The sequence below is a fragment of the Halichoeres trimaculatus genome, unplaced genomic scaffold (genome assembly GCF_033239565.1).
Source record: "Halichoeres trimaculatus isolate MK-OKI-2021-1 unplaced genomic scaffold, fHalTri1.1 fHalTri1_scaffold_21, whole genome shotgun sequence".
In the NCBI taxonomy this organism is placed as follows: Eukaryota; Metazoa; Chordata; class Actinopteri; order Labriformes; family Labridae; genus Halichoeres; species Halichoeres trimaculatus.
The window spans coordinates 25,239,577-25,252,103 of NW_027437199.1; the positions used below are offsets into that span (position 1 = coordinate 25,239,577).

The 12,527-nt window shown below is 43.9% G+C and overlaps 1 protein-coding gene across 1 annotated transcript in view; it reads right to left on the bottom strand.

The window, feature by feature from the left end:
• Positions 1 to 11,874, bottom strand: part of tafa5a (TAFA chemokine like family member 5a) — a 186,233-nt gene extending 174,359 nt beyond the window's left edge. Inside the window, exon 1 of the mRNA XM_074698551.1 lies at positions 11,110 to 11,874. Within this exon, the coding sequence (XP_074554652.1) occupies positions 11,110 to 11,221 (112 nt within the window). The 5' untranslated portion in view covers positions 11,222 to 11,874. The remainder of the gene's footprint in view (positions 1 to 11,109) is intronic.
• Between the last annotated feature and the right edge of the window lie 653 nt (positions 11,875 to 12,527).

Consider the following 12,527-nt stretch of genomic DNA (forward strand, 5'->3'; position numbering starts at 1 on the left):
TTAGGATCAGCGTATTTTTGTGACACTGTCATACTTTATACGTGTAAACATCAGGTACAGTTATTATCAACATGAGGAATACAAAATAAATAAGGGCTGAGGTTTGACAGTTATATATGTAAACAATTTAAAATAAATTATCATTATCATTACTATTATTATTATTATTATTATTATTATTATTATTATTATTATTATTATTACTATTGTTATTATCATTTTAGCTTAATTTTTTTAGTGACAGTATCCTTGGCAGGATCTCCTCTCTCTATTGTTGTCTTGTTATCTTGATAGTTTTTAATTGTCCGTCGTTTCAATTCCTCCCCACATTTCTCTTTTATTTATTTTTCAATACTCATTTTTACTCTGTAAAGCAATTTGTGACATTGTTTTTATGAATAAAGTTTTATAATGATAATAATAATAATTATCATCATTATTATTATTATTAGCACTTGTCCACCGGTTTTGTGACACATTAGGGCTTCTAGAGAAAAAAGTAACAGCTTTAAAAATGCCGAAAATGGATTCCTGACAAAGTCTACTATCAAATATGATATTTTTGACACAGATTGGGGTAAAATTGTGGACTCTGTGACGATTTCTTTACATTACATACCTGATAAACTCTCATTCCACACTCTACTGGGGCTTTGTCTCACGCTAATTAGAGGAGTTCCAAGCATGCAGCTGCTGGTGATGTCATTCAGCACAGCAGAGGATGCGTTACCATGGTATCAACTGACACCCCAACATCCCATAATATTCTCTCAGAGCCATTAGGCTCACTTCAAGCCTACACACACCAAAACAGCCCTAACTGGGGCTAGGAATGTCGTAGAGAGATGAAACCAACACCGAAACGTTCATCTCATTTTGTTGGACACATTGGAGGGAAAACCGGCAGGAGCCCGAGGACCCGTCTAACGCTGCTTGCAGCTTTAATTATTGTTGTTGTTGTTGCTGTTGTTGTTGTTGTTGTTGTTGTTATTGTGTTAGCTGTGATATGCAACTCATCATATCAGAGTCAGTGGAAGCATGATGGCAGAGTCAAAAATCCCTTGTCATTGTTTGTGGGGGGGCAGGGACCCCTTGTCTTACAGAGGGATATTATACAGTAAATGTAATCATTTATCTTTCCTTAAAGGTCCATATCCTACCTGTCCACAGGCTGAGGTGTTAATGCCCGACGCTCAAAGAGTGCGACGGGCTAGTAGGTATCAGTAACACCTCTGAACCAAAGAGAATGTCTTTCCTACCCACAGACACTGATCTGATCACCACCTCAGCAGCTTCACAACACCCAAACACTCAATCCAAGCTTTGCACTAGAAAAAACTATTCTTCAGAACTATGTTTTTATCAGACTGTCAACACGCAGCAACAAAACAACAATGGTCCACATCAATGAATTCATGAATCTGGGTAAGATGTCAGCAGAGAAACCTTAAGTGTGTGATCTGTGTGTGATAAATGAAAGGGACCAGGGTGTGAGCAGGTCAACCGTCTGTCCTCTGCTCCAGGCACAGAGGAGCAGCTGTTTGCAGCCAGCAGCAGAGACTCTGGACAATCCACCAATCCATTACAAACCAGGATGACCAGTTGTGCTATATGCAGAGCTCATTTCAGTTTACCTTAATTAACACCCAGCTAATTAGCCTGCCGGTGGACTGTGATCATTCAAAACATGCTGGAAGACCTCAGACAAGGAGCTGAAAGTGAGCTTTACACATTTTCACTGTGCTCGTCATCTGTGTGTGTGTGTGTGTGTGTGTGTGTGTGTGTGTGTGTGTGTGTGTGTGTGCATGCTGCAGCAGCCACACCAGGAGAAAGGACTGTATGTATGTATGTGTTTGTGGTTACTCTTTAGAGAGGTTTAATTTTCAAACACAATTTTTACAATTGGAGGTGGGGGGTGGCCCTGCATCACAGTACCCCCTAGCAATAAGGGGACAGCATGGTGTTCCTCTTGGTCACACAGACTCTCAGATCAAATCTTTACCGTGTCTCTGCTTCACTCTTTACCACGGCAGCAACAAATCAGCTCAGTGCTGCATCCCAAAATGGTTGTTGGAGCTGCAACAAGCAGCAGAGGAAGATAAATGAGGTTGAGCAAATTGTAATTTCCATATCAATCACTGGCAGTGTCAGGAGCTCAGGGAGAGAAGGGGGAGAAGAACAGCAGAAAGAGTAAAGACCAAACTGAATAAGAGTGCTAGCTCTTCCTAATATCTACCACTGCAGCTCTGAGATAAAGAGTGGGTCAGGTGATGCTCCTCATCAGGTAAAGACTGGTTCAGGTGATGCTCCTCATCAGGTAAAGAGTGGGTCAGGTGATGCTCCTCATCAGGTAAAGACTGGGTCAGGTGATGCTCCTCATCAGGTAAAGACTGGGTCAGGTGATGCTCCTCATCAGGTAAAGACTGGGTCAGGTGATGCTCCTCATCAGGTAAAGACTGGGTCAGGTGATGCTCCTCATCAGGTAAAGACTGCAGACAGAAAGAAGCTGTGGTTTGGATCCAGAGGGTCTCTGGTGTAGACAAAAACCGGCTGTGGTTTAGATCCAGAGTGGCTCTGGCTGCAGATGCTGAGCAGCTGTGGTTCAGGCTGTAAACGTCCAGCAGAATTGTTTTCCCTGACACAGTGACGGGGACTACGGCTGACAGTGTGTATGTTATGGTGCTGATTTGGAGGTGGTGCAGAGGACAGAGGGAAGGAGGCCCTCAAGGCCCCAAGTTGTGAAGCAGATGCTTTGAGCCAGTATTATCTTGTTAAGGGAAGAGTCATCGAAGGACAGCGGAGGATTGATTGAAAGTTGACTTCAGCACAGCTTCCTGCTGGTGGCGACATGAATCGGGGCCGTGGATCCTCGTATTCTGCAGCTGAACTACCTCTCAGGTCTCCTGCTGTGACAAATGGCTTCTGTCTCTTCTAATGTAATATTTGTTTCTACTTCTGAGAGCCCGTGGGCTCCTCTGTCTGCCTCTGCTTCATTCTGTTGGGTGACTTCATTCCCCGGCCGGCTGTCCATTGGTGGGCTGTCTGAGTGTTGTCGTCTGTCTGTCTTTGGTCTCAGTGGCTGCGTGCTTCTCTATCTACTGCTGGTTCTTAGCGCTCCCTCCTTAGTCCCTCCATCTCTCTCCTCTACACCTCTGACTCCCCTGTGCTGCCCCCCCCCCCTTCTCTCCACTTTACCGCCACGTCTTTGCTCCAGATGCTAGCTGTCTCAGCTCTGTGGGCCGCATCTCAGTGATGGGCCCCTCCAGGAATTCAAAGCACCATTCTGGCATTTTCTTCCAAGCAATTGCTTTCTGCAGTAATAAAGGGGAAGTAGCTTTAGCATCTCGCTCTGAATGGGCTTACTGGCCCCAGGCAAAACAAGCACAAACGCACATCTCTGAATCCTCCTGAGGGCCCCACACACCGCAGACTCCGTCCACTTCTGACCCAATTAAGCCGCCTCACACAATTTACTGCCCAGCTTTCAAAAAGTTAGCATTAATCACTGTTTCAGTGTCAGGAGCCAGCTGAAGCTCTTTAGACTCTTTGCTTTCCCTGTTTCTAAAAACCCTGAGCTGGATCAACCGAACACAGACTGTGGAGCTGAGCGGGCTGAACCCTGGCCCACAGAGCCCTGTGTGAGGAGGAGAAAATCAGCTTTAATGAGGATTAAAGCCACATCCACATCACATTACTTTACCATCAGAAATGCAGCATTTCACCTGAAGTTATCCACGACTGCAGCTCCTGTCATCCTCCAGATCCTGCAGAGTTCAAACACCACACCGTTTGGCTCCACATTAAGGAAACGCCACGCAATACAAGACCGCCATTAAAGAGATCTTTACACAGCCAGTAACTGAAGGATCAGGTGAGGTGCTCTCAAGGATCAGGTGAGGTGGTCTTGAGGATCAGGTGAGTAAGACATGAGCAACAGTTTAAAATGTATGTAAAAATGTCCCTCTGCATCTTCACCTGAAATGATGGGCTAGAAATTCCTATCTGACTGAGTTTCCCCTGTGATATAGCGACAGTAACAGTCAGCCTCCTCACTGTAAGATTCACACAGCTCTGAACTCTCCTGGTGAATCTCAGCGGATGCTATGACAATCCAAAAAATAAAATGCAGTATAAAATCAACAGTTATGTGAAACCAACATTATTTCCATCTGAATATTAGACCTAAACTAATACTGAAACTAACAAAAACTAAATAAGAATAAGGACTTAAAATTAATTAAAAGAAAGAAAGAAAAACTGCTTAAAAACAAATTTAAAATTAACTGAAATTGAAAGCAAAAACTCAAAATGCATAGAAAATTGCAGTGAAGAAAAATGTAAGCCTATAATAACCTTGGATTCAGGTGAGAGTATGATGAGTTGCTGTGTGTGTAAAGCGACTCCTTGACAAAGCTTGCCTTCATATGATGATCCTCTGATCACAGCTGATGGAATTTGTCCAAGGAGAACAGCGGTGATTGGAGGATCATGATTGGTCAAGTACAAAGGCAGGTTGAGTTTGGGTCCTGGGGAGATGCCAAATTCTGATTTGGGTCTTGGGCAAGAAAAGTTTGGGAACCCCTGGTCTAAAGGATCAGGAAGAGAAACAGGAAACAGAATCTTTTGGGCAGGAAATGAAGCCCTGTACTGCATGTGTGTGTGAACAGGTCCTGGTCTCTCTGTGAGCTCGCTCAGGCTGTGGAGCAGCTGTTTTAGAGAGGCCAAAGCTCAGAGTCAAACAGGGAACAACCAGAGAGGCTGCAATGATCCTCTGACCTGTGTGTTTGGGTGAAACCAGAGGAGCTGAACATCAGCGCGTTCTGGAGCTTCTGTGCTTTATTTCTGTCTCCTGAAGTTCGGCCTGGGGCGGCAGGTGTCTGCAGGTCTCTATCAGAGGGATGTCCTGGTTTAAAATGTTCTGTTCAAGTCCAGCACAGAGCTGAGTTCATGCTGCAGAGGAGCCGAGTGCCTGTGGCCATCCTGCTCTCTCCCTTTTAGGGTCAAAGGGTCCCTGCCCACGCTGACACAGACCCCAAAGCTGCTGCATATTTAACACCTCAGAAATTCTCTTCATACTCCTCTCTGTCTTTCCAAACTTGATGCATTCAATCTGCTCACCGCAGGATAACAGCCCCATGTTCAAATTATATGTATCGCGCTCTTTTAATTTTCTGCAGCATCCTGACAAAGTCACTCATCTCTGAGCCGCTCACTGCTGGGGAGACGTTCCGGGCAACGCTAAACTAAGATCAGATGCTCAAAGAAGTCCATACACTCAGCCAGAAGTTCCTGGGCCTCCTCTGAGGTCAGAGAGTCCTGTTTTAGTGACTGGTGAGTCAGGGGTGTGTTCATCTGAGAGTGTGTGTGTGTGTGTGGGTGTGTGTGTGTGTGTGTGTGTGTGTGTTTTTGTTTGTTTTGTTTAACTTCTTACCAAAGCCAGAGTATAATCAACGTTATCAAGAGAAGATACCAACAATCAAACATGTTATAAAGGAAAACAAATAACCAAAATCAAAAATCAGTGTACGTCACATATCGGGCCGAGAGCTGAACAGTCACGCTGTCTTCACCCAGAATCTTCTGGGTCTGCTCCTTTACAGGGAAATGAAGAAATTTAGGGCATAAATTTGTAAATTTGGGGAAAGATCTGCCTCTAACATTTGTCTGACTTAGACAGGTAATGAGGAAATGATCTCAGTTTCTACCTGTCCTGTGTTACAGAGCCTACAAACCCTCTGAGATCTCTGACCACTGGTTTCTGTATCGACCAGATTTAACAGCCAGTTTATGATCAAGAGTATGTATTTTCTGAGTCTGTGTCTCTTTGAGGGCTCTTTAATAAGTGTTCAATAATCTACAGATTTTAATCCTCTCTTTAATAAGTCATAACACTCTCATTTGTTAATGGATTGAGTTTCCAGCTTCCACTGATGGTCATATTTCTCTTTATTATGTGGTCTAATTTCCGTCATTGGGAGTTGCTGACTTATTGGTCTTTATTTTAAAAAACAGATCTTACTTCCTGTTGACTGGTGATTTCCTCTGGGTTCAGGAAGCTGTTGTTCTAGATAAGCTCTGTGTTTGCACAAGTCGGGCTCAGGCTCCATCAGGGGGTTGGTAAAACTGATGCTTCTCGTTTTAATTGGAGCCAGCAGAAGGAATTGGCCCAGCTCCGCCCTGCAGCCGTGGTCGGGACAGTTTCTGTGGACACTTCACATGTACTTACAGAACTCCAGGAGAACCTTTGCTACTGGGTCTGGGTCCCAAAGTTCCGCTTTCATTGAGGGAGCAAGATTTCAGGATCATCACACTGAAAAATCTTTTTCCAAAGTTAAACGGGGGTTAAATTTAAATAACATCCTTTTGACAGAGTAATTATCAGCCAATGAGCTGATGGCCCTACCAAAACATCCTGAGGCAGTAATAACCAGGCCCAGGGGCATGTACCCCATGGGCCCACTTCCTGTTGTGTTCCCTGTATAAAATGAAGTTTAATATTCTGATATCAAGCTTTTTTTTTTCTTTCTTGTTTTTTTTTTTTATTTTTTCTGAATGTCATCATTTCAACATTTGAGTTTATTCCAAATTAACTTTGATAATCCAGTTTTCACAGAAATCATGAAGGATGTTCAAGAGCTCTTAAAGGCTCTATGTCCAGGCCCAAACGATACACTGGTAGCTCTCTAAACCACAGATTAACATACAAATTACAACTTCTGTGGTTCTGTTTCCTGTGGTTCTGTGTGTCCTGTGGTTCTGTGTCCTGAGGTTCTGCTTCCTGTGGCTCTGTGTCCTGTGGTTCTGTTTCTTGTAGTTCTATTTCCTACGGTTCTGTTTCTTCTGGTTTGGTGTCCTGTGGTTCTTATTCCTGTAGTTCTGTGTTCTGTGGCCCTATGTCCTAAAGTTCTGTTTCTTGTGATTCTGTGTCCCATGGTGCTGTGTCCTATGGTTCTCTTTACTGTAGTTCTGTGTCCCGTGGTTCTGTTTCCTGTGGTTCTGTGTCCTGGTGCCTCTGTGTCCTGTGGTTCTGTTTTTTGTGGCTCTGTTCCTGTGGTTCTGTGTCATGTGGTTCTGTTTCTTCTGGTTTTGTGTCCTGTGGTTCTGTTTCCTGTGGCTCTGTGTCCTGTAGTTCTGTGTCCTTTGGTTCTCCTTCCTGTAGTCCTGTTGTCCTGTTGTCCTGTTGTTCTGTAGTCCTGTTGTCCTGTTGTCCCGTAGTCCAGTAGTCCTGTAGTTCTGTGGTCCTGTTGTCCTGTAGTCCTGTTGTCTTGTAGTTCTATAGCCCTGTTGTTCTGTAGTCCTGTTGTCCTGTATTACTGAAGTCCTGTTGTCCTGTTGTCCTGTTGTTCTGTAGTCCTGTAGTCCCGTGGTCCTGTAGTCCTGTTGTCCTGTAGTCCAGTAGTCCTGTTGTTCTGTAGTCCTGTTTGCCTGTAGTCCTGTTTTCCTGTAGTCCTGTTGACCTGTAGTCCTGTTGTTCTGTAATGCTGTAGTACTGTTGTCCCGTAGTTCTGTTGTCCTGTTGACCTGTAGTCCTGTTGACCTGTAGTCTCTTTGTCCTGTTGTCCTGTTGTTGTGTAGTCCTGTTGTCCTGTAGTCCTGTAGTCCTGTTGTCCTGTAGTCCTGTTGTCCTGTTTGCCTATAGTCCTTTTTTCCTTTTTTCCTGTAGTCCTGTTGTCCCTCTTTAGTTCCAGCAGAATGTCTCTTTCTCTGCCTTCTCTTATACGTCCTCTGCCTATCTTTCTCTCTTCACCTTTCTTCCAATTCTTTCACTGCCTTTTTTCCTTCATTCCTTCTCTTTTTCTTCTTAATCCTATTGAGCATTTATCAGAATACCCCCCCCCCCCCCCCCTTTTTTTTCCCGCCCTTCCTCGGCGGCAGGCTCTTATAAAGCGGGGCTGAGGACGGCAGATTGTGTGAGGTTGGATGTTGATTATTGGTGACAGGCACCGTATTAGTCATAGCCATAATCACAGAGCTGCACACACACACAAACGATGCTCCAAAACAGCAGAGTAGACCTTTTCAAGGTGCAGTGCAAAGGGTTCACACATTCAAACAAATAGAGACACACTGCAGATATGTGTGTGTGTGTGTGTGTGTGTGTGTGTGTGTGTGTGTGTGTGTGTGTGTGTGTGTGTGTGTGTATAAATTTATAAGATGTGTGTGTGGTATATTGATTTGTTGTAGAGATACTTTTTGGTAATGAATTGTGTTGTAAAGTCTGTTTCTGTCATGTGTAATACTTTCCATATTCTTTTCTTCCTGTGTATTTTTACATACTTCTCTTATATTGAAAGGTGTCATTGAGTGACCTGAACACGGGGGGGGGGGGGGGGGGGGGCAGAGGAGGAGCCACCACAGCAGCTTCAGGAACATGTAGAGACCAGGGGGATTCTTTTGGACAAACACAAAAGGTACTAAAAATATGTACTCAAGTACAAGTACAAGTACTGGTACATTGCTTAAACTGTACTCAATTACAAGTCAAATTCCTGGTGTTCAAATAATCTTCCTGTCAGAGTGCTGTCATGGTGCCGCTCAATCCAATCTGTAATGATGTTTCCTCTGTAGAGATATGTTAACTATCACACATCTTGTTCAAACATTACTCCAGCTAGCAGTACCAGAGGAAAACATATTTCTAAAAGTTGTTCAACTATAGACACACTTTGAGCCCATGTCTGGTTGTTAAGTATGGTATGACTGAGTGGTAACTTTGGTTAAACTCTGCAGATATACTGATGTTATAAGTCACAGGTGTAAACAAATTTTGGATCACTGCAAAAAACAACTATTTCACTACACATTTTAAATTCTGTCATCTGTATATCTATTTAAAAAAATAAGGAAAGAAAGAAAGGTTTCACATTAGTGAGGTTCAATACCACCAATTTCCTTCCTGATACAATACTAAGTAAAGTTCAGGCTAGTATAAGTAACACTGATCAGATACCAACACTTTGTGAAAATACATGTTATGTTTCTGCATTTCAAATTATATCTATCACTTAATTGAAATTGCCAATTCAATATTTAATGAATTCAATAAATGCCACAGTAATTCCTCACATTTGTCAATACCTTTATTTTGAATTATTTATTCAACAGATGAATCAAACTAGACAGGTTGTAAATAATAATGGATATATTATATAGATAATGTTATTTTCTATTTATCTTTTATAGTATATATTTTTCTTAACTCACCATTATTGTTTTATTGCAGTTCTGTGTAATTTAATGACATCTGGTGTTTGTAATCCACTTTAAATAATCAATTCTTTAGGAACCTCTTCTGAATTAATCTAGGCTTTTATTGCCTATAAGAGATTGTCTCTTTAATCCACATACCTTTACTCCAAGTGAACTCATGCACATGGTTATTGAAGCATGTATTTATCTTTTTGCTTGTTTCATAACCACATCTGTTAATTGGAACAACTCAAACAGCGACAGTGCTCTACATATATCGCAAACACCGGCGCTGACAGAATGAACAGACTGAGTGACAGACTGAACAGACTGAACAGACTGACTGAATAGACTAAGTTACAGACTAAACAGAGTAAGTTACTGACTGAACAGACTGACTGAACAGACTAAACAGACTGAGTGACTGACTGAGTGACTGACTAAACAGACTGAGTGACTGACTGAACAGTGTGCAGGTGTGCTTTTGCATTACGCACTTACCCAGGCGGAAAAAAAAGTAGGTGCCACCAAACAGCGTATCATTCAGGTACATTCTCAACAGTTGGTTACTGTTCACTGTGTTCTGATTTACATTACTTATAATGACTAAAATATCAAAAGTATCGATATTTTGGTTTGAGAATCGATTTTAGAGCACAGAGAGCTGGCATCGGAAGTATCAATATTACAGTATCAATCCGCACATCACTATTACGCACATATATATATAAATTTATATATATATATATATATATATATATATATATATATATATATATATATATATATATATATATATATGTACACAAGGGGTTTTGACTAGTAAAAAATCATTGCCAGTGTTGCAGAAACACCTGCGACCAGTTATAATTTGGGACCCCGTACCGTTTGCATAATGCTCCAATGGCGTGGGTTTAGAGTTTGACAGCATGGTACAAGCAGAGTGCTCATATTAACATCACCAACTATCAAAGACACAAACATCTAAAGGTAGAAGGAAAGCTCTCAGGCAAACTGATGCATCTGGAGGCTGTCTCTTTTTCTCCTTTCTCCCTATGTACATAAGATCAGTCACCTGATCAGTATCAACTCTGTAGCGTTGGTATTTTGCCTCCCGACACCTGAGCTTGCAGTGGCAGTCTTCCTGTCCTTACGTCATTGGCGCGGTGGCAATCGGACAGCCTTACTGGCTCCAATATGCAGATGGAAGGTTCGAATATTGATTTAAACGGTGGGCCTGCTCAGTGGGGACTTGTGGTTTTAAAGTAGTGAAGTAGATTACATGGTGAAACTGTACTGATGTATGAGTATAATTACACACTTGTAAAATGTACTCATGAAGTACAAGTAGCAAAAAAAATCTTAATAATTAATTAGGCTACTGTAACTTGTCACACAAAACACACACACACACACACACACACACACACACACACACACACACACACACACACACACACACACACACACACACACACACTAAACACTCTAAACACACACGGTTCAGCCTGAGGCCTGTGCTGACACACTCTATCTGTTAGAGCTGGGCATGAATGAAGGTCTCCTGTTCTCCCAAAGAGCACCAGACACTCTTCAGGAGCTCCTGCTCCACCTCACGGTGTGTGTGTGTGTGTGTGTGTGTGTGTGTGTGTGTGTGTGTGTGTGTGTGTGTGTGTGTGTGTGTGTGTGCGCGCGCGCGTGCGTGTGTGTGTGTGATGCACCAAAGGAAAAACCAATTACACACTCAAAACGCATGAGGTCGAAGTAATAAGATAGACGTCGATAGTTGTCTGATGTTTTGTCTCCAACTTACTGTCAGTCAGTGTCGCACACACACACACGCACACACACACACACACACACACGCCGTCTCCAGATGAAGGTGGATAGAGGGAGCAGAGAGGAAGGAGCGGGACTCACCGCAGTAGAGCAGCAGCAGCGCCGTCAGGAGCAGCACAACCCAGAAAGTTGGAGCCATCCTCGGCCAGTGGCTGGACTCTCCGCGCCTCGATACCCGTAACACTGAAGCCATGGAGCTCACAGAACGCTCCCTCCTGGAGCAGAAAATGAAAATATCAAGGCTCACAATCCGGCCCGGGCTCCGTCAGCGCGTCTCTTCCCGCCAGTAATCCAACAATCAGACATGTCAGGACCTAGCCAGGGACAGAGGGGCAGAGAGCTCCAGGAGGTTTCTGTGCGCAGAGAGGTCACATCATCCCCAAAGAGCCGCTCACTGGGCAACAGATTAGCGCTCCAATCATCATCATCATCATCATCATCATCATCATCATCATCATCATCATCATCATCATCATCAGGGAACACGAGTAGGAAAACGTCTCTTTTCTTCTCCCGAAGTGTGTTTCCGTCCTCCTCTTGCAGCGCTCTCTGAATTTTAGTGTTCAACCATCTGCGCCGCAGCGCCGCACAGCTCCTCCCACCTGTGGTAGCTCCCGATCCTCCTTTGCCTCTCGCCGGCAGCCTCAGACCGAATGTAGGACGGACCCAGTCTGACCAACCCAGTCTGACGAGGTCCGGGGAGTAAACGCAAAGCTGGGTGAGGGAGGAGAGGATATGAAGTTGGGGCGGGGAGATGGAGCTACATGAAGCTCTCAGTCCGCTTTAGGAGGAGACGGAGGCTGGATGGTGGAGCCGGAGAGAGGGAGGTTCCGTGAGGAGAAAGCGGAGAAAACAGAGCGCTGAGTGGCCCTGGCTGGTTTGCGGGAGAGTGAAACATAATCGATACCGCGGCGGAAATGAGCCACATGAGGTCGCGATTTACAAGAATTTCACCACAATCCGCACCGGATAAACCAGTCCGCATCCACATTCAGCCCAAACCACTGCACGGGAGACATATGGGCATCAAGTCCGCTCCATATGTAAGGGTCTGCAGTCAGACCTCATCATGATCCGGGTGTTCATGTGTTTGAAACAAAACTTGTCACTGAGCAGAGTCTGGAGTTTTTACATCCCTACGAGAACAAGACCCTGATCCTCGGGGGTCCAGATATTGTTAAAGGACTGAAGGAACAGAATGAGGATTATTGAGTCTGACCTGTGGGAAAACTAGACCACAAGACTGTAACGGACACACACACACACACACACACACACACACACACACACACACACACACACACAAATTCAGAGCAGAAAGAGCAGTGAGACACTTTCAGCAGCACCATGGTCAGTGTGAGGGTCTGTCAGAGCACTGAGAGAGACACTTCAGGACCTTGGACAGTACCTTAGACTGTTCACCAGCAGACTGAATTGTTAAAGGACCATTTTCAGGACCGAGGACAGCGGAAGGGACTGATGCCTAGTAGACAGGGCAG